This window comes from Microcaecilia unicolor, chromosome 10 (genome assembly GCF_901765095.1).
Source record: "Microcaecilia unicolor chromosome 10, aMicUni1.1, whole genome shotgun sequence".
In the NCBI taxonomy this organism is placed as follows: domain Eukaryota; kingdom Metazoa; phylum Chordata; class Amphibia; order Gymnophiona; family Siphonopidae; genus Microcaecilia; species Microcaecilia unicolor.
The window spans coordinates 173,299,103-173,319,981 of record NC_044040.1 but is presented as its reverse complement, the minus strand read 5'-3'; the positions used below and the strand labels follow the sequence as shown (position 1 = coordinate 173,319,981).

Genomic DNA, 20,879 nt, shown 5'->3' with positions numbered 1-20,879 from the left:
CAAGCAAGTTTTGAAAAAATAAAACTGCCCAAAGAACTCCATTCGGGAGAAAATCCAAACACAAGAGCATTACCGGAAGGCATCAGCTCAATGTCAGTAAAGGGACTATGGGGTGGAGGGAAGGGAGAGAAGATAGGGAGATGCTATATGGGGAGGGGAGATGCCAGACTGGAAGAAGGAGTGAGAGGCAAATGCTAGACTTGGGTGGGGGGCATGGAAGAGAGAGTGGAGATGTAAGACTGGGGAGAAGGGAGATGGTGGGGGAATATGTTTGCAAAAGAATACAACAGGAAAGTCTTTACATATTTACACCCTGAAAGAACTTATTGGCCTTCAACCTCACTCTGCATGGAGAACGCTTGGCACCTCTGAACTTGTGCTGACCTAATGATGTTCCATGTGAATTCTTTGCAGAATGCTTGCTGCAGTCCCCTGATTAGTTAGCATAAAAGGAAGGTCTTTTGTTTTTAATGTAAAAATACACACCAAATGCAGATTTTTCATGTAGAAGTGAAAAAAATAAGGTTTTCGAAAAATATGGGTACAGATTAAAAAATAGCGCGGCTTTGTAAAAGGAGGGGGGGGGGGGAGGTGAGGAAACTTGTGTGCATTATATTGTCCTTTCAGTTTCTCTACAACCCACTAAGAACGATATTGGTGCACTTATTTGGTTAATCTTCCTAAAACCAGATAGTAAACAAAGAATAAAATAGCAGAATGCTAAGTCTGATGTAGCTACAGTCCATTTCTTCCAGACTAAACTAGAACCAACGCGCAGATATAAAATGATTATGCGACTTGGAAAGAGGCACCAGTAACATAAACGCAGTCTCTCCCACCCATTCAAAAGCATGCTATACAGCAGCTCCATACGCTTTCGTCATGCTCGTACCTGATTTTTCCAAAGTGCATTCCTGGGATCTTCCAGCGCGCATGTGCAAGAAAGGACGCGGCAGGTGCAAAGCGTCTGTTTCTATGGCAACACCGTGATTCCCCCCTCCAGAAGCAAATCCTGTCCTCGCTCCCTTTGCTTCCATCCAGACCCCACCACCAACATTTATCTTGCATTTTGGAACTTGAGATCACATAAGCTATGGCTGATTCAGGAATGCAGTGCACAGTGCAGTCCCGTCGTGCTTGCTTAAGAAGTTTTGTTCCTACCCTCCCTTACGGCGGCCAGGTGCGGCAGCATTTAATCAGACGACGTCTTCTGACGCCAGATAGGACAGTTGCCCTTGCGCGGTAGGAGATGAGTGCACGTGACGTAGCTGTTTTCGTCGCACCATCCGCACGCTAAGGAAGATGATGGAGTACGACTGACTATGCCTCCGAGTCCTCCAGTATCATGGGCGCGGGGGCACAGGAAGGGACACGTTTCATCAAACGCCAGTAACAAAAAGACGCTTCTAGGGAGGAAGCTGATCATGAGGAGCAGAGCAAGTCACAAGTGACTTAACCCCTCCATTGCTTCAGGGGCCCTGGCTGGCTCTGATTATTATAAGTCTTGGAGTCTCCCTGAAATACAAAACGTTAGCAAAAGGCTTCAATTTTAACAAAGATAAGGATTTTGGGCATATTCAATAACCTTCTGAAAGCAGCAAACGCCGAGCCAGCCATTAATTTCAGTAAATGTTAAAAGACAGAAAATTTTGCAGAGGCGTAGCCAGACATCGGCGGGAGGGGGGTCCAGAGCCCGAGGTGTGTGTGTGGGGGACAGTTTAGCCCGCCTCCCGCAGCCGCTGACCCGCTCCCGTCGCTGCCAGGTACCTTTGCTGGCGGAGGGTCCCCAACCCCCGCCAGCCAAAGTCGTCTTCTGCACCGGTCTCCGGCGCCTTTGCTGATGTTTCTGTCAGTCCTCCTGACTCCTGCATGCAAATCCTGCATGGGGCTGCATACAGGACGTGCATGCAGGACGTTAGGACTGGCAATCAGATCAGGGAAGGCGCTGGAGACCAGTTCTGAAGAAGACTTCGGCTGGCGGGGGTTGGGGACACCCGCCAGCAAAGGAACCTGTCGGCGGCGGGAGGGGGGATCAAAAGTGGCAGGGCAGGGTTGGCGGCGGGAGAGGGGCCGAAAGTAGAGAGGGCCAAGGCTAAATCTGTGTGGTCCCATGCCCCCACCTAGTTACGCCCCTGATTCTGGACTGCATAGTTTTAGCGTTGGGTAGCAAGTTATAAAAATGGCCAGCTGAAACACAGGTGTACAGTTTTCAAGGCCTGTTCTCTGAAATGTGGGATATTATGGGTGGAACTAGGACAAATGTAAAAAATTGTCTTAAGCGAGTTTATTTACAAATACTGAAGTAGAGAGGTGTGGTAGCCATGTTAGTCCACTCTTAAAGGTTATCAATAGAAATCAAACAAAATAAAACATGGAAAATAAGATGATACCTTTTTTTATTGGACATAACTTAATACATTTCTTGATTAGCTTTCGAAGGTTGCCCTTCGTCGTCAGATCGGAAATAAGCAAATGTGGTAGATGACAGTATATTTGTAAGTGAAACATTCAAGCATTGCATTGACAGTCTAACAGGGTGGGGGTGGGTAAGAGGTATGCTTGGGAACATCAAAGCATTGCATTGATAGTCTAACAGGATGGGTGTGGATAGGAGAGAGGAGGGTGATAAACAGAGAAATACAACTTTATGGTCTATAATGGGCTAGAAAACCCAGATCCTTGTTAAGTCCTGTCTGTTGGGTGTCAAAATATTCAATCATTCTGACTTCAAAGGTCTTACGTTCCTGTATTGTTTTAAAGTTACCTTTCAGGATTCTTACTATGAAATCACTGATACAGTGTCCTGGTCTTGTAAAGTGTTGGCTCACAGGGGTGGGGGTCTGACTGGCACCAGCCTTCTTCATTTGATGTCTATGTAAATCTTGTCTTAAGCATCTGGCCTGTTTCCACAATATAGCATCCTTCGTTACATTTTTTACACTGATATATACCACATTGGAAGATGTGCAAGTGAAAGATTCCTTTATGTTGAATATTTTTCCTTTGTGAATGACTGTGGGGTCCTGTGAGCTGCAAGCTATGGTAAAACATCTCACAGGACCCCACATTTTAAACTGCCTGGGGGTAGCACCTAGTCCTGGAGTGGAATAGTAGCTTAGTGCATAGGAGCCAACTTTTCAAAATGATTGGGGGTGCTGAAAAATTTTTTTTTTTTTCCAGGCAGTGTGTCCCCACCCCCCATACCTTAAAATTATATCTACTGCAGTCTTCACCTGGGCAGTGGCAGCGCCACTGATAGGCTGCCTGCAACCTGCACCAGGACTTCTTCCCTGAACAGTCCCACCCCTCAACCCCCCTGTACTGTGCAAATATAAAGAGATGCAAATTTCAAAAACTGACATATTTCAATCACTATACTATAGGCAAACAAATACAAATAAAACAAAAAATATGATATCATTTTAGTGGACTAAATACATTTTTCAATTAGCTTTCAAAGGCCAAAACCTCTTTCCTCAGGTCAGGACAGTATACTGCTGTTATGGTATTCTGTTCTGACACAAGAAAGGAGGGTTTGGTCTCCAAACATTAGTCAAAAATGTTTTAAAATTAGTCCAGTAAACATTACTTCCATTTTCTGTATTTATTAACACAGGTACCACACTACTTTATCCTAAACTAAAAATAAAATTCATTTTTTTCCTACCTTTGTGGTCTGGCCGTTTACTGTTTCTAATTGTGTTGGTCCCAGTCTCTAGTTTCTTCTTTCCTCAATCTTTAACTTTCCCCCCTTTCCATCCATCGTCTACCCCCTCTCTCTCCCTTTTCCTTCCAGCATCCGCCCCCTCTTTTCCCCCTTTCCATCCAGTATCTGCCCCCTCTCTCTCTCCTTTCCATCCAGCATCTGCCCCCTCTCTTCCTTCTTTCCATCCGGCGTCTATTTTCTCCATCCATGTGTAGTTTTTCTCCTCTTTTTCCTTTCCCTCATCTCTTTCAGTATGCCTCTCCTTCCTCTTTCTTCACTCTCCTCCATCCATATGCAACTCCTTCCTCTCTCTTCCCTCTCCTCCATCCATGTCCACCATTTTCCTCTCTCCGCCCCTCCATCCATGTTCATCTCTCTCCCCTGCCCTCCCCTGTATCCATGTTCAGCAACTCTCTTCTCTCCCCTGCCCTCCCCTGTATCCATGTTCAGTAACTCTCCTCTCTCCCCTGCCCTCCCCTGTATCCATGTTCAGCAACTCTCCTCTGGCCCCTGCCCTCCCCTGTATCCATGTTCAGCAACTCTCCTCTCTCCCCTGCCCCCCCTGTATCCATGTTCAGGAACTCTCCTCTCTCCCCTGCCCTCCCCTGTATCCATGTTCAGTAGCTCTCCTCTCTCCCCTGCCCTCCCCTGTATCCATGTTCAGCAACTCTCTTCTCTCCCCTGCCCTCCCCTGTATCCATGTTCAGCAACTCTCCTCTCTCCCCTGCCCTCCCCTGTATCCATGTTCAGCAACTCTCCTCTGTCCCCTGCCCTCCCCTGTATCCATGTTCAGCAACTCTCCTCTCTCCCCTGCCCCCCCTGTATCCATGTTCAGCAACTCTCCTCTCTCCCCTGCCCCCTGCCTTCCCCTGTATCCATGTTCAGTAGCTCTCCTCTCTCCCCTGCCCTCCCCTGTATCCATGTTCAGCAACTCTCCTCTGTCCCCTGCCCTCCCCTGTACTCATGTTCAGCAATTCTCCTATCTCCCCTGTCCTCCCCTGTATCCATGTTCAGCAACTCTCCTCTCTCCCCTGTCCCCTGCCCCCCCTGTATCCATGTTCAGCAACTCTCCTCTCTCCCCTGCCCTCCCCTGTATCCATGTTCAGTAGCTCTCCTCTCTCCCCTGCCCTCCCCTGTATCCATGTTCAGCAACTCTCTTCTCTCCCCTGCCCTCTCCTGTATCCATGTTCAGTAACTCTCCTCTCTCCCCTGCATCCATGTTCAGCAACTCTCCTCTGTCCCCTGCCCTCCCCTGTATCCATGTTCAGCAGCTTTCCTCTCTCCCCTGTCCCCTGCCCTCCCCTGTATCCATGTTCAGCAACTCTCCTCTCTCCCCTGCCCTCCCCTGTATCCATGTTCAGTAGCTCTCCTCTCTCCCCTGCCCTCCCCTGTATCCATGTTCAGCAACTCTCCTCTGTCCCCCCTGTATCCATGTTCAGCAACTCTCCTCTCTCCCCTGCCCCCCCCCTGTATCCATGTTCAGTAGCTCTCCTCTCTCCCCTGCCCTCCCCTGTATCCATGTTCAGCAACTCTCCTCTGTCCCCTGCCCTCCCCTGTACTCATGTTCAGCAGTTCTCCTATCTCCCCTGTCCTCCCCTGTATCCATGTTCAGCAACTCTCCTATCTCCCCTGTCCCCTGCCCCCCTGTATCCATGTTCAGCAACTCTCCTCTCTCCCCTGCCCCCTACCCTCCCCTGTATCCATGTTCAGCAACTCTCCTCTCTCCCCTGCCCCCTCCTGTACTCATGTTCAGCAACTCTCCTCTCTCCCCTGTCCTCTCCTGTATCCATGTTCAGCAACTCTCCTCTCTCCCCTGCCCTCCCCTGTATCCATGTTCAGCAAGTCTCCTCTCTCCCCTGCCCCATGCCCTCCCCTGTATCCATGTTCTGCAAGTCTCCTCTCTCCCCTGCCCTCCCCTATATCCATGTTCAGCAACTCTCCTCTCTCCCCTGCCCCCTGCCCTCCCCTGTACTCATGTTCAGCAACTCTCCTCTCTCCCCTGCCCAGCATCAATGTTCAACGATTTGTTCCCTGCCCTACCTCTTAAAACTTAATTTTACCTGACTGAACGAAAGAGGCAGAGTACAGCCGGCTCCGTCTTTACCTTTCTTCTTCCCTCTCAGCTGTGGTCCCGCCCTCATTTCCTGTTTACGCAAGGGCAGGAGCACAGCTGAGAGGGAAGAAGAAAGATGAAGACGGAGCCTATACTCTGCTTCTTTCACTGCCGTTCAGTCACGTAAAATTAGTTTTAAGCGCTGGCTGAGCGGCAGGAAAGCAAGGAGGGCAGGTTTGAAAATATTGGGGGTGCTTGAGCACCCACAGCACCCACGGAGTCGGCGCCTATGGCTTAGTGGGCTTGACATCCAGCAATGCCCAGTTAAAATCCCAGAGCAGTGCAATTGCAGCAAATTTTTAAACCTTTATTTAATCAGCACTGCACAGAAACAGAACAAGGTATATATACCATTAAAGCAACTGACATATAAAGAATGTTGTACCACCCAAATCTTCTATAAACAACTCTGGCTCACATTTCAAGTTAAACTCCCCGACAGTGAAGACAGATACCAGGGGCGGAATGAGGGTGGTCTGGGCCCCCCTGCCCCCCCCTGCTTCTACCTGAGGGGTCCTTGATGTCTGGTGGCCTCTGTGGGGGGGGGGGAGGCATGTTCTTTCCTGCCCACTGCCGCTATTCCACCACCTGCCGGCGCCACCATGTTTTCAAAATGATGGCTTAGACTTCCCGCGGTAATCCCATGGGTCTCGACAGTCTCACGAGACTTCCGCAGGGAGTCTTGGCCAACATTTTTAAAATATGGTGGTGCTGGGCAGGGGGGAATAGTGGCAGTCCAACGGGCCGGGCAGGAAAGAACATGTTCCCCATCTCCCCCCCACTCAGGCCACTATATCACCAGCGGTGCTCTGGGCATCCGGGCAGAGTTCGGTTGCCCAAATGGTCAGGCCACCCCTGACAGATACATACTGTGCCAGATGGCAGGTTTGTAAAACAGCAGGCATAGACATTTGCAGCCCTACATGTTTAGAGCTGCAGGCAATTTAAGAAACTTGAACATACTAAATCGCAATGTTTACAGCCCTCCCACCTAGATGTTTTTATAAGGCATATTTAAATGTTATACTTGCCACAATCCCTGGCTGAAGCTTCATGCGAAGGTTTGTACTGGCTGCAAATCAGTAGCTCTTGGACTGCAAGGGAAACCTCAGTTCAATTGGGGTATCTGTGTGTGCATGTCATGGTGACAGACTGTTCCAGTGCCTCAGATAGTACAAGGGGCAGTGGGCAGAATGATGAACATGCTGAGAACCAGACAATCACAAAAGGTTAACTGCTGCATCCCGGAGAGGGAGGGGAAAGAGGTATTTTGGCATGGAATTGAAAGGTGGGGGTGGTAGTTGGGCAGAAATGACAATCGGGCTTTTCTCTCAGCCTCCTCAAAGTCAGCACCAAAGCAAATGGTAACAGGGACATGCTATAGCAGCGCTTATTCATAATTTAAAGGTGGTCTAAGTCCCAACATTCATCTGGCACTGGATATATGTCAGTGTGCTATTCGGAATCGGGGATAGATGATGTTGACACATCGCCGCCCTTGACACTCCCCTGTACTGTCCCCGACACACCTCCACAGCTTTAACATTTTGTCCTTCCCTTTTGTGAAATGCCAGCTTATGCTTTTCCTCATTTTTTCATAATTACCTTTTTGAAATTAAATGTTAATGCTATAGGTTTCCTTAGTGTCTTTACTCCGGCCATTAACTCAAATGTGATTACATTATGATCACTGTTGCTAAGTGGCCCCAACACCATTACCTCATACACTAAGTCCTGAATTCCACCAAGGACTAGATCTAAAATGGCTTCCCCTAGTTTTGGTTCCTGAACCAACTGCTCTGTGAAGCAATTATTTATTTTATCTAGGAAATTTATTGCCCTAGCACATCATGATTGACAATTACCTAATCAGATTCCTTATTAGGGTAATTGAAATCACAAATTATTGTGTTGCCAAATTTGTTAGCTTCCCTAAGTTTTGTTATTTCATCATCTGGCTGTTCCTCCTGGCCAGGTGGACAGTAGTATACCCCCACCACTATTCTTTCACTTCACACATATCCATAAATATTGCACAATGCATTCTGTTACCTGCAGAGCTTTTATTCTGTTTGACTCTGCCCTCTAACATTAGTACCACCCTTCCACCAATTTGATCCACCCTATCATCATCATCAATATATATAAATGGCGAGTGTCATACTCACTCGCAAATGTGCAGTAGAGACCCTCTCTGCCCCACCCCTGCGTCAATACATGATGACGAGGGCGTAACAGAAAGGGTCTCTACTGTGCATTTGCGAGGGACACCGCCGTCGCTAACGCTCCCCCCACCCGGAGTCGCCGCCGCCACTCACCTTCCACGCGGTCGGGCCCTCACTCTGCTATTGAAACAGTGAGAGCATGCAGCACACAGCTCTGCTGAGCTGCCATCGGCCTTCCTTCTTCTCTGCCTGTGTCCCGCCCTCGATGACGTTACGTCACACGAGGGCGGGACACAGGCAGAGAAGAAGGAAGGCCACGGCAGCTCAGCAGTAGAGCTGTGTACTGCGTGCCCTCGCTGTTTCAATAGCGAAGCGAGGGCCCGACCGGGTGGAAGGTGGGTGGCGACAGCTCCGGGGGAGGGGACGAACTCGGAGGGGGAACGGCAGCGGCGAACTCGGCAGCGGGGTGGGGGGCCTTTCAACCCCCCCCCTCCTATACTAGCCCGTTTTTACGGGCTGAACGGCTAGTTATAATATAATTTGTATCATGATATCAGCGTGTGGGCTATCCACCTTCCACCAGGTCTCTGAAATACCTATTATACTGATTTTGTGAAATTAAAAAAAAAAAAAAAAAAAAAGGATTGAAGCTTTTTTTTTGTTTTAAGATTAGTTTTTCCCTAACATGATAGGTGACTGTAGGGGACAGGCTTTAATTTACTTATGTATTATTCTGTCCTATGTTTGTTATATTTTCTCTGAGTATGTATTTGTTTTTAGATAATTTAGTTGCATTTATTTTGATTATCGAGCAGCCTTCTAAATCTGTGGTTGCACGGTATATCAAATGTGATAATAAAAATAAATCTCTTCATTCACTAAACTAAGTGTTTTGCAGCTAAGCTATACCTGAACTGACCAAAGAAATAAACAGATTTTTAAATAGACAGAAATTAACACACATCTCTTTTTCCCAAGTTTTGAGACAATTTCCATCAGGTAAATAACTCGCAAGTGCAGATTCCTTCCTAACAGCAATAAGTCAAGTCTCATCACTCCATTTTATTTTTTAAACACATCATACCAGTTTTCGAAATCGCACTAACTAAGGGATTCTCAACCCAGTCCTCAGGACAACACCTAGCCAGTCAGGTTTTCAGGAGACCCACAGTGAACATTGTACGACATTGATTTGCATAGAATGGAAGTAGGGTATGCAAATTTATCTCGTGCATTTTCATTGTGGATATCCTTAAAATCTGATTGGCTAGGTGTGTCCCCAGGACTGGGTTGAGAACCCCTGTATTAACCGAATGTGGCTGCATTCAAGGAATGATTAGTGACACACAGGTTTACTCTCTTCTAAGTTAATTCTAGCTGTGCTCTGCTAGACCATTTGTTAGTCCTAGGAGTAAAACAACTTCTTGAACGTATCTATTAAACTCATTTTTTTATTTTATTACAGAAGCCTGCTGGTCTCTAAACAGTAACATTTTGAATCTCTCATGTTTAGTATTTGAATATACTGTGATAAGATTGCAGTGGAAGACTAGGACTTGGCTCAATTTTCTTGCTCAGAATACACATTTTGGCATGTTTTGGTGCTTTGACAAATGACTTTTTTTCCCCAAATCACTAATATAGATTTTATTTAATCTATAGTCCACAGTACATACAGGACTGGAGAAAATGTACTTGGATAAGTCGACAGAGTTAACACAAGCCATACAGGGTTTGTGATGAATTTCAGAAAGCAGAGCGATGCATAGAGGACCTCTCTTTCACTATATAGGGCAGCTGTGAGTTCTGATGTGCTCGTGTTTGTTCATTGCCAGGTCCAGATCAACTCGTTTTCCTTGTAAAAATATTTCCAGGCACCCAGTAAAATAAGATGACTCTGTAGTAGAATGGGTAAAAAGAATAAGTTAGTATTTAGAAAGATTTGAACAGGTTCCTCATCAAATTCTTATTACTTGTAAAAACAAAGGGACCCCTAATATAAGTACTCTAGTGGAACAGACTGGATGGTGGATTAAGGTACTGGGGTGGAGCGGATGGGGCAGTTGTCCAGATCCTTTACAATGTTAAATTAGGGGTGAAGGTCAGAGAGTAGGTGGAACTCAGGACTAGGATACATAATCAGCTGGTGACTCAACAGTTTAGGAAGGATAAGGTAGGTGTGGGGCGGAGGGGGCCTAAAGCAAGGCAAGTTCTAATTTGTAGTGTGGTGAGGGCAATACCTAAGTCAGCAGTAGAGGGTTAACAGGAGCACTTTAAAACACAGCAAGTAAGGACTCCTTCGCTGTGTGTGTGGTGCAGATGCACCAGCTACTTCTACCCCACACCCCTCCACTGAAAACACTCTGTACCAAAAAAAATCATAATGGTCTCTAAAATAATACAGCATATTAAACAGAATTGTACTTCCAGAACACTGCAAATACAAATGTTTTAATACTTGGCTCCCACTCAACCCTAACTCCGCAGTCACTATCTTACTGTAAAAGACATCTTGTAGTTAATTGCAACAACAAGTATATTATCTATCAGTTTTTTTATGTTGCCAGATGGCCAGCAGTCTTCAGATCTGCTGGCCTTTAATTTACTACTGAGTTACCAAACACGTTTGGAATATGTACTGTAGATATTTGCTGAACCTAATTGTTAGAGCAGCAGGCTGAGAACCAGGAAAGCAAAAGGGTTAAAACCCTACTTCCACTTTTTGAGATATTGCACAGTCACGTAAACCCTTCATTGTCTCAGGTATAAACTTGCCATGCTAGCGGCTGCCTTGCGCTAATACCCACACAGCCCATTCACTTTGAATGGGCTGTGTTGGCACTGCCGAGCGGCTTAGTAAACGGGGGTTAGAATGTAAGCCCTCCAGGGACAGGAAAACATCTACTGTACCAGAATGTAAAACTTGCTCTGAGATACTATTGAGACACGTGTGATCTAAATTCAAATCCAGAATCCAGTCTCAGGCATTTAAGTAAAACAAAAACACTATAAATGTCACTCAGGTCCTATAGATAGTGGTGTTATGACATGGTAAGACCGCACTAACTTCCAGGACTCACACAATAAGGGCCTAAGAAAAGGCAGCATAGTAAATATTGCAATGGCCATTAGAACATCAATATACCTACTAGAAAACTAAACAAGCCAGATTAGTGCAGATCGATCCTACACACATTCAATGCTAACAGAATACCTGTTTCACAGAGACAGAACACAGATAGACCTTCACCAAGTATATAAGTAACCACAAACTAATAATAGAAATACATAGACAAAAATTAAACTGAACCCCCAAGAAGCTAGATGTTGCATGCAGAGAAAGAGAACAGTGATGTGTAAAATATAAAGGTACCAGATTTCAATTTAAAAAAACAGACATATTCCAAATCAGTACATTACAAATTATTAAATAAAAATATGTATAATTCCAAAACTTATCTGTATTTTCCCACATTTTGAAGCCTTGGTATCTTCAGTAAAGTAACTTTTCTTCAGCTTTGAAGTGGATAAGTTTTGGAATTATACATAGAGCTGTTCTGACAGTACAGCATTGAACAATTTGACAGCACTTCATAAGATTCTGTGAACCCTGAAGCAGGTGACCTTTGCCAAAATACAGCTCTGAGTCAGGTCTGTTCAGTTGTAGTGCTTGATCAATAAACTTCCTTGTTTTGGATCCCCCTTTTGGCTTCTTGTGGATTTGCCATTGTCCTGCTCTACTTTCTTCCTATAGCTGCAATTTTAACATGGCAACTATCAGGGGCATTTCCAGCATTTGCTGTTACAGGTGCCTTGTTAAAATTTGCAGCCATCAAAGAAGCACTTAGGAAGGACTAGATTCTATATATGGTGCCTAAACGTTCAGAGCTAAAACTCAGTGCTAACTAAGCGTATTCTATAGTCTGTGCCTAGATTTAGGTGCCGATTATAGAACACGCTTAGTTGATATCTCAGCGCCTAAAACTATGCGCATCCATTTACACCAACGGAAATGTGGCGTAAATCCCGGCACATAGATTTATGTGCACTGGGTCATATTCTATAACTACATGCGTAAATTTCAGAACGCCCATGAAACGCCCATTTTGGTTTGAGACTCAACCTTTATTGCTCAATAAGCAATTTTTATAGGAGCAGAGTAAGAAATGTTCTGGTATTATCACCCTTTCAGCTTTAAAATTTACACATTTCCTGATCTGATTTTCTACAATATAAACACGTTCTCCAAATTAAACTAAGGACTCTGAAGATGCACAAATTGAGTAATAGTGAAGTCACCTGGAATTCCCCCAATATAAAAGGTTGTGGTAGATTTGTTCCAGACACTTTTCAATGCCTTGAAGTCATTAAGATGAATGTTCCAAGTTGCATTTATTATTGGTGTGTTCAGTGTAAGATGAGAATTCAGTAACTTCAGCTTTGCAGACTGCCAGTTGCCCACACAGAAGTCATCAGGAAAATGCTTGGAAAATTGTTTATCAAACAAAGTGATTGTGAAAGCCTGAAAATGGATATAGATTTTATATTAAGATTAAAAAAAACTTCACTATTGATAATGTGCCCTACCCTTTTTCTACCACCATGAAAATCTTGGGAATAACTATCGACCAATACCTATCATTTGAACCTCAGGCTTCTGTTGGAATTTCTAATGTTTTTAATTCTCTGTAGAGACAGAAAAGAAAGAACTCAGTCTTTTCAAACTTGCTTTTTTCGCTCTTTAGTGGTATCCAAATTTAATTACTGTAATGCTGTTTACTCAGTCCTAAAAGTCTCTCTTATCAACAAACGTCAACCAGCTCAGAATACCGAGGCTTGTCTCATATTAAAGCCCCTCGATCACCAAGTCAGCTCCTCTTAATTAAACTGCATTGGCTTCCAATAAATGTAAGAGTTACCTTTAAACTATGCGTACTTGTTTATCAAATTTTATTTGGTCTTTTACCTGGGTATTAATACTTGTTAGAAGTACCTTTATGTAATGCTCATCCTATGTCAAGAGGCTATCTTCTCCTCCATTTTCCATATTGTAAACATTTTCATTACAGATCTATTCATGATGCAAACTTCACATACCAAGCTACTAGGAAATGGAATTCCCTATCAAAGTCACTCAGGTATGTTATTGACTACTTGTTATTGTTGAAAGCATTCTTATTTAATGAATTCCTCACCACTGTTGTTATTTCAAAATGAATCATCCTACTGCTTGGATGTTTTTACCTATTTTTTTTTTTTTATTTGTCATTATAGTTCTCTTATTGTAATTTGCTTTAAAAGTTTGGTGTAAGCTACATTGAACTTGAACTTGTTTGGGATAATGCGGGGTACAAATACCATAAATATATAAATGGAAGAATAGATTGTAATTTGCCAGAAAAAAAACTATGTATGGCTCAGTGTGCTTGACTGATAAAGCCTCAATACCTGAAAATTTCAAGCTTGACTGCATTTGATTTGTACCGATTTTTTCATCATTTCCTATTTTTTCCAAGTCCATTATGATTGTGTAGATTGAGCTTTTTAGAATGAAAGTGTTAACATAAGAAGAAATTCTGAATCTACAGAATCATTGAGAACTAGGGTTTTAGCCCTGTAATTCAACTGGTGAACATTTAGAAACTTGTTATATCTTGGGGACTAAAGGATTTCAATCTTAGCTTCTAAATTGAATCCACCAGTTCACTGGATAAAAGTGACAGCCCCCTTCCCCTAAGGTAAAGGAAGGGATTATTCTGCTGGAATATACCTCAGATACACAGGAGGGCCAAGGTCACAAAATAGGAGTTTCAAACCTGCAGTATGATGTGATTCCTCAGTGGATAACTAGGCAAAAGCCTTTACTCAGACTAGAGGGATTGGCAGAGGATATGATATGCAAGTTCAAGTACAGTTTATTATTTGACATACAATAAATCATAATGAAATGTTTAACTAGTTTACAATTGCTGACTTTCAATGCTAAATACCATGTATTTATTATTTACACTCAAGTAATAATATCAGTCTAAGCCAATAGTGAATACTACTTAGTAGAATGTATATTAAGTGAGAAGGCTGCAGGACTGTATTCCATAGGGAACGCAGACTCTCAACCGAAGCAAAAAAAAAAAAAAAAAGATAGGAGTGCACAATTGGGTTATAGATTTCTTTAATAAATCCTTGGAGACGGGACCGGTCCCGTGGGATTGGAGAACGGCGGAGGTGGTGCCTCTTCACAAAAGTGGTGATAGGGAAGAAGCCGGAAACTACAGGCCGGTAAGCCTCACTTCGATTATTGGAAAAGTAATGGAAGCGATGCTGAAGGAAAGGATAGTGAATTTCCTAGAAGCAAATAAGTTGCAAGATCCGAGACAACATGGTTTCACCAAAGGGAAATTGTGCCAAACGAATCTCATTGAATTCTTTGACTGGGTGACCGGAGAATTAAATCAAGGACGTGCTATGGACGTAATCTACTTAGATTTCAGCAAAGCTTTTGACACGGTTCCTCACAGGAGGCTCTTGAATAAACTAGACAGGCTAAAGATAGGACCCGAAGTGGTGAACTGGATTAGGAACTGGTTAACGGGCAGACGCCAGAGGGTGGTGGTAAATGGAGTTCGCTCAGAGGAGGGAAAGGTGAGTAGTGGAGTGCCTCAGGGATCGGTGCTGGGGCCGATTCTATTCAATATATTTGTGAGTGACATTGCCGAAGGGTTACAAGGTAAAGTTTGCCTTTTTGCGGATGACACCAAGATTTGCAACAGAGTGGACACCCCGGAGGGAGTGGAAAACATGAAAAAAGATCTGCGGAAGCTAGAAGAATGGTCTAACGTTTGGCAATTAAAATTCAATGCGAAGAAATGCAAAGTGATGCATTTAGGGAGTAGAAATCCAAGGGAGACGTATGTGTTAGGTGGGGAGAGTCTGATAGGTACGGACGGGGAGAGGGATCTTGGGGTGATAGTATCTGAGGACCTGAAGGCGATGAAACAGTGTGCCAAGCGGTGGCCGTAGCTAAAAGATTGCTAGGCTGTATAGAGAGAGCTGTGACCAGGAGAAGAAAAGAGGTTTTAATACCCCCGTATAAGACATTGGTGAGGCCCCACCTGGAGTATTGTGTTCAGTTTTGGAGGCCGTATCTTGCGAAGGATGTTAAAAAAATGGAAGTGGTGCAAAGAAAAGCTACGAGAATGGTATGGGATTTGCGTTACAAGACGTATGAGGAGAGACTTGTTGACCTGAACATGTATACCCTGGAGGAAAGGAGAAACAGGGGTGATATGATACAGACATTCAAATATTTGAAAGGTATTAATCCGCAAACGAACCTTTTCCAGAGAGGGGAAGGCAGTAGAACTAGAGGACATGAAATGAGATTGAAGGGGGGCAGACTCAAGAAAAATGTCAGGAAGTATTTCTTCTCGTAAAGAGTGGTGGATGCTTGGAATGCCCTCCCGCGGGAGGTGGTGGAAATGAAAACGGTAACGGAATTCAAACATGCATGGGATAAACAAAGGAATCCTGTTCAGAAGGAATGGATCCTCAGCAGCTTAGCCGAGATTGGGTGGCAGAGCCAGTGGTGGGAGGCGGGGCTGGTGGTTGAGAGGCGGGGATAGTGCTGGGCAGACTTATACGGTCTGTGCCGGGGCTGGTGGTTGGGAGGCGGGGAAAATTCTGGGCAAACTTATACGGTCTGTAACAGAGCTGGTGGTGGGAGGCGGGGCTGGTGGTTGGGAGGCGGGGATAGTGCTGGGCAGACTTATACGGTCTGTGCCCTGAAGAGGAGAGGTACAAATCAAGGTAGGGTATACACAAAAAGTAGCACATATGAGTTTATCTTGTTGGGTAGACTGGATGGACCGTGCAGATCTTTTTCTGCCGTCATCTACTATGTTACTATGAATAGAATACAATTGATAGTCAACTTTGTATACTTGTTTTTCTACTTTCCTGTCAGTCTCTCCAGCCTGAAGAAGTTAACTACAGCTGAAATTCCTGAAAGCTTAATTCATAAAAAGCTAAAGTATCAGCACTGGACCTAGTAGGAATGCAACCCATGGCAATGGAAACCCATCTCTGAAATAGAAAGGTCCTGCTAGATTTTGCAGAGCAATGACCCCATGAGAGGAGAGTCCAGCAGTAGAGCCACAGCCCAAGCAAAGGCAAAGCTAAGCAGAAGTAGAACTAACAGCAGAGCAAGAGATAAGGACAAGCACTACAGACTCACCTGGGACTTCCAGCAGCCACCAATCCAGTTGCATTCCTGCCTGGTGGTAAAGCCACAGCCCTAGGAGAGGCAAAGCTAACCAGAGGTAAGAGTTAACCACAAAAGTAGAGTTGTGGGACCGGAGAGCAGAGCAGTGAAGTTACGCAAGACCAAACATCAAAGACTGACCAGGTACTTCATGAAGTCACCACTCCAGTTGCATTTCTGCCTATGGAGCAGACTTGGGATATAGTGGAAGGAGACTAGTGAGGATACCTAGTAAGGGGGCAGAGGGAATACTATATTGGGTTACTACTTCACTGTCCAAGTGGTTATCTGGTGCTTAGAGGAATAGATAAGAGATTCTTACGTAGAATCATGATGGCAGATAAGGGCCAAATGACCCATCCAGTCTGCCCTTCCTCAAAAACCACTAGCTCCTCCTTTTCCTAAGGGATCCCACGTGCCTATCCCACGCTTTCTTAAATTCCGATACAGTCTTCGTCTCCACGACCTCCACCGGGAAGCCATTCCATGCATCCACCACCCTTTCTGTGAAATAGTATTTTCTTAGATTCTTCCTAAGCCTATTTCTTCTTAACTTCATCCTATGCCCTCTCATTCCAGAGTTTTCCTTCATTTGAAAAAGGCTTACCTCCTGTGTATTAACGTCACAGAGGTATTTAGACGTCTCTATCATATCCCCTCTCACCTTCCTCTCTTCCAGTGTATATATGTTGAGATTCTTGATGTTATTTGAATGGTTATGCTTCAAGGAGTTTAATACTTCTGGTTAAGTATACTGTTGCTACTTGCTGTAAGGTATAGTAGAGAAAGTTAATACAATTTGTAAATGCAGCCAGCCAGCCTTGTTCAGTCACACTTGTTTTTTTCTGGAGAGAGGGGAGAGAAGGGAAATCCCACCAAGACCTTTCCTCTTAAAGTGCAGGTACCAGGCACCAAGCTTTCAGAGACCAATGGAGCTTGCCTGAATGGGACTACTTCCAGGTCAAATAAGGGAACAATTAAACCTTCCTAAGAGGACTCCTGTCAGGTGAACCCCAGACCCAGAGATTCCCACAAGGGGGCGCTACAATATATTTTTGTTGTGCTGGAAAATAGGTTATTTACAATTGCAGTTTTTATACGTTTGTAAGTAAGTAAATAAATAAATGTAATTGTCCATGAATATTTAAATTAATGGCTTTGTGAACTGCCATTTTTGTTAAATCGAACAACATTTGTGAAGCATTTACCTTTTTATGGCTGTCCATAGCAAATGAAAATGCCATGGTATTCTGTCCTTGTACAGCAAACAGAACTCCAGTGGCCAAGACAGGACGAAAGGAGACTTCTACTCTCAAACCCCACGGGGTAGCATCTTTTGGATCATCTTCATTTATTAAGAAAACTGCAAAAGTTCCCATGTAAAATATGGATTATACAAAGTAATTCTGCATAATTAAATTTATCCTCCTCCCGCCCCTCCCAAGTCCAGCATCTCTTCCTTCCAACTCCGTTCTCTCCCATTCCCGCAGCCCTCAGTAGTACTTGGGCACCAGTGATTAATCAACCTTCTGCCGGCATCGGGGCTCTTCTTCGGCACGTTCTGCCTACTCTGATGCAACTTCCTGTTTTCTGTATAGGGACTAGGACAGTGGTTCTCAACCTTTGAGTCAGGACATACCTCACAGACAGTGCACTCACGTGTGACGCACGGCATCCATGACCCTTAAAGATCTTTGGACTGACACAGTAGAGCAATTCTTATGAATTAAAAATGCTCTGCAGCTACAAAAATCCTACCTCCCCCAAACAGCTGCAGATCAGAACAAGGACATTTCTCAATAGAAGTTATTATACAAAAGCTAACATATTCCAGTTAATAAATTCAAAATAAAACATTTTTTCCTACCTTTATTATCTGGGCATTTTATTTTTCAATCCTGTTGGTGCCAGTTTTTACTTTCCTGTCTTCTCCAACTTCTGCTGTCCATTTCTAATTTTTTTCTATCTCCTCCTGTCTTTTCCATTCCCTCTACATCTGTCTGAAATATCAATCTTTTAGTAGTTTCCTTGCTTGCTTTCTTTCTTTTCTGCCTCTATCCACTCAGATGTCATCCTCATGTTCTCCCATCTCCTTTTTAATTTTCACCTATTAAACTTTCCATTTTCCTCTCTTACCTCTTAACTCTCATCCCCCCCGCCTCCTATTTCCTTCTGTCTTTCATCCATTTCCCATTATAACATTTCTACCCGATGGGAGGAACTGACGTCAGCGGAGAAAATGTCCACTTAAGAGCCGTGCTCCGTCAGTCCCTCAGTGAAATAAGCATATTCCCCTAATATAAAAAGCCAAAATTTGACCAGAGAGCAGAGCGGAAACCGTGGAACAGCAGTGGAAACACGACGAGAGATGCAGGGGCGCGGAGGTGCGGTTAATCTTTCACAATTTGCGTTTACCAATACAGCATCCCGAAAGCACATGGCGGCGATGGAAGAAGAATCACTCAGCACGCCGGAACCTCCCATAGAGCAATCAGGTAGAGACTTATTTCAAACACAAGAACCTGTAGAGGGAGGTGAAAGCGGTTTCCCTGAGCTCCGGTTATGGTTGCAAGAGATTCGCACAGACATGAAGGCGGTGCGAACGATACTGGAGACCCTAGGAGCTGAACTGCAGGGTGAAATAGCAGACATTGGTCGCAGAGTAGAGGAGACGGAAACTAGATTGGACGAGCATGCAGAAGAGATGGGAGCAATAGACAGGCAAATAACAGATATAACAATTGGACAGCAGCGCATAGCAGACCAACTAGAAGATCTGGAAAATCGCAGCAGGCGCTGCAACCTGAGGTTCCGCGGCCTGCCCGAAACGCCCGCATACCAAGACGCGGAATCAATAGTGCAACAAATAGTTAGAGCGCTGATCAATACAGAAGAAGCACCGCTGACTCCAGAGCAAGTAATATTAGAACGATCGCATAGAGCGCGGGGACCTGCCAGAAACAACCTCCCGAAAGATATAATCGCATGCTTCCGTGATTTCAAACTAAAGGAAAGAGTCCTGAGAGCAGCGCAGCAAGCAGGCAATTTCAAATGGGACTCCAATAGAGTGGAAATCTACCAGGATGTGGCGGTCGCAAACCTGAAAAGACGGGCTGATCTAAAACCAGTGACAGCCCAAATTGAGAGAGATGGGCCTTTGATATCGCTGGAAACATCCATTTGCACTCATCTTCTATAAAGATGGAAAGCAGCATCAGGTCCAGACACTTGTGGATGCCAGGGCGATCATTCCTGAAGGAGTACCAGATCATCTGAAGCCGAGGGGCAACAGAAATCGGCAGGACCGCGGCCCTACCCGAAATGGCAGCAAGCAGGCCGCAAGAGGCTGGAGCGCCAGCAGTCCGCGAGTCGTCTCCCTTGAGCACGGGAAGGCAGGCCAGTATATGCACTGCGGACACTGGGGCCCGTAGCAGGACTTGGTACCTGAGACTTTGACTACAAAGGCCAACTGATGAGGCGGACTAAGGGATTAGAGGGTATGTTGTAAAATGCAGAGGTGGTAAATATATTTTAGTACATGGAGATTAAAAAAAAAAAAAAAAAGAGAGCGAAGGCTGAAACAATATCTCTCTATATAAAACGCACCTCCAACTGAAGCCTCCACAAGTCCCAACGTTCTAAATGCATGGTGGTGAAACCAGGAATTCACCCATGAGTATTGGCCCCGCCCCCCCACGTAAAACGTCATGACGTCGAGGGCGGACCAATGACACTCAACCAATCGCATTGTGAACCTGTTACTAAGAGACGGAACGTGACATAAGACACATCGCGGAACAATGAAAACCAGCAGCAATAGTTGCTACGCGACGTCAACAGCAACGCTAAAAGGACCATATAGATCTCTGCTCTCCACACAAACAACGGACACGGAGGGCATATGAGGGAAGGAAAAAAACCAGCACATACACACACACTCTTACTCTTAAGTGGAGCAACTGACCTGCCACTATCACAGGGACTGCTAGCACCTCTCTCTCTCTCTCACACACACATACACACAGGACACAGAGGGGATGGAAGATAAGGAACGAATCATTGGGTATGGAGGGGGCGGCAGGGGAGATAAGGCAAGAACTGCCTCAAATGTTTGTGCTGTGCTATGTACAATTATAATGCTGTCTCTTCATTTTGAGCCTACCCTTTCACACTCACTTTCACACACACGCACACACACACACTTACACTGTCTGTATCTCACACACACACGCACCCACACACATATACACACTCTCTCACACAGACACACAAACACACCTCAAATGGTTCAGCTGTCCTATGTAAAATTTCACTGCTGTCTCTTCATTTTCACCCCACCTGTGCACACTCTCTTTCACACAGAGACACACACACACACACACTTTCTCTGTGTCACACACACACAGACACACATACATATACACACTCTCACTCTCTCTATAGCCTTGCTAGCGCCCGTTTCATTTGTTTACGAAATGGGCCTTTTTTACTAGTATGCAAATAAATGAAAGGGGAATAAAGTGGTGTGATGAAGTGGACTAGACCTCACTTCCTTCGATGAAGCACCACTTCAATAAGGAAGCGGTGCATTGGTTTAAGGGGTTGGGAGTGGGTCAGGCGGGGAGTGGGGGGAAT

General features: G+C 44.7%; 1 protein-coding gene across 2 annotated transcripts in view; it reads right to left on the bottom strand.

Annotated features, from left to right (window-relative positions):
- Window positions 1-9,616: 9,616 nt before the first annotated feature.
- LOC115479235 (vitamin K-dependent protein S-like) overlaps window positions 9,617-20,879 on the bottom strand; it is a 205,282-nt gene continuing 194,019 nt past the window's right edge. The window contains exons 6-9 of one of the 2 annotated variants that reach the window (XM_030217071.1): window positions 17,453-17,607; window positions 12,284-12,506; window positions 11,134-11,198; window positions 9,809-9,881 (exon numbers count right to left, since the gene is read on the bottom strand). In XM_030217071.1, the coding sequence (XP_030072931.1) occupies window positions 11,155-11,198; window positions 12,284-12,506; window positions 17,453-17,607 (422 nt within the window). In that variant the 3' untranslated portion in view covers window positions 9,809-9,881; window positions 11,134-11,154. Of the gene's footprint in view, window positions 9,882-11,133; window positions 11,199-12,283; window positions 12,507-17,452; window positions 17,608-20,879 lie in introns of both variants that reach the window. The other variant, XM_030217069.1, reaches the window with a different exon arrangement.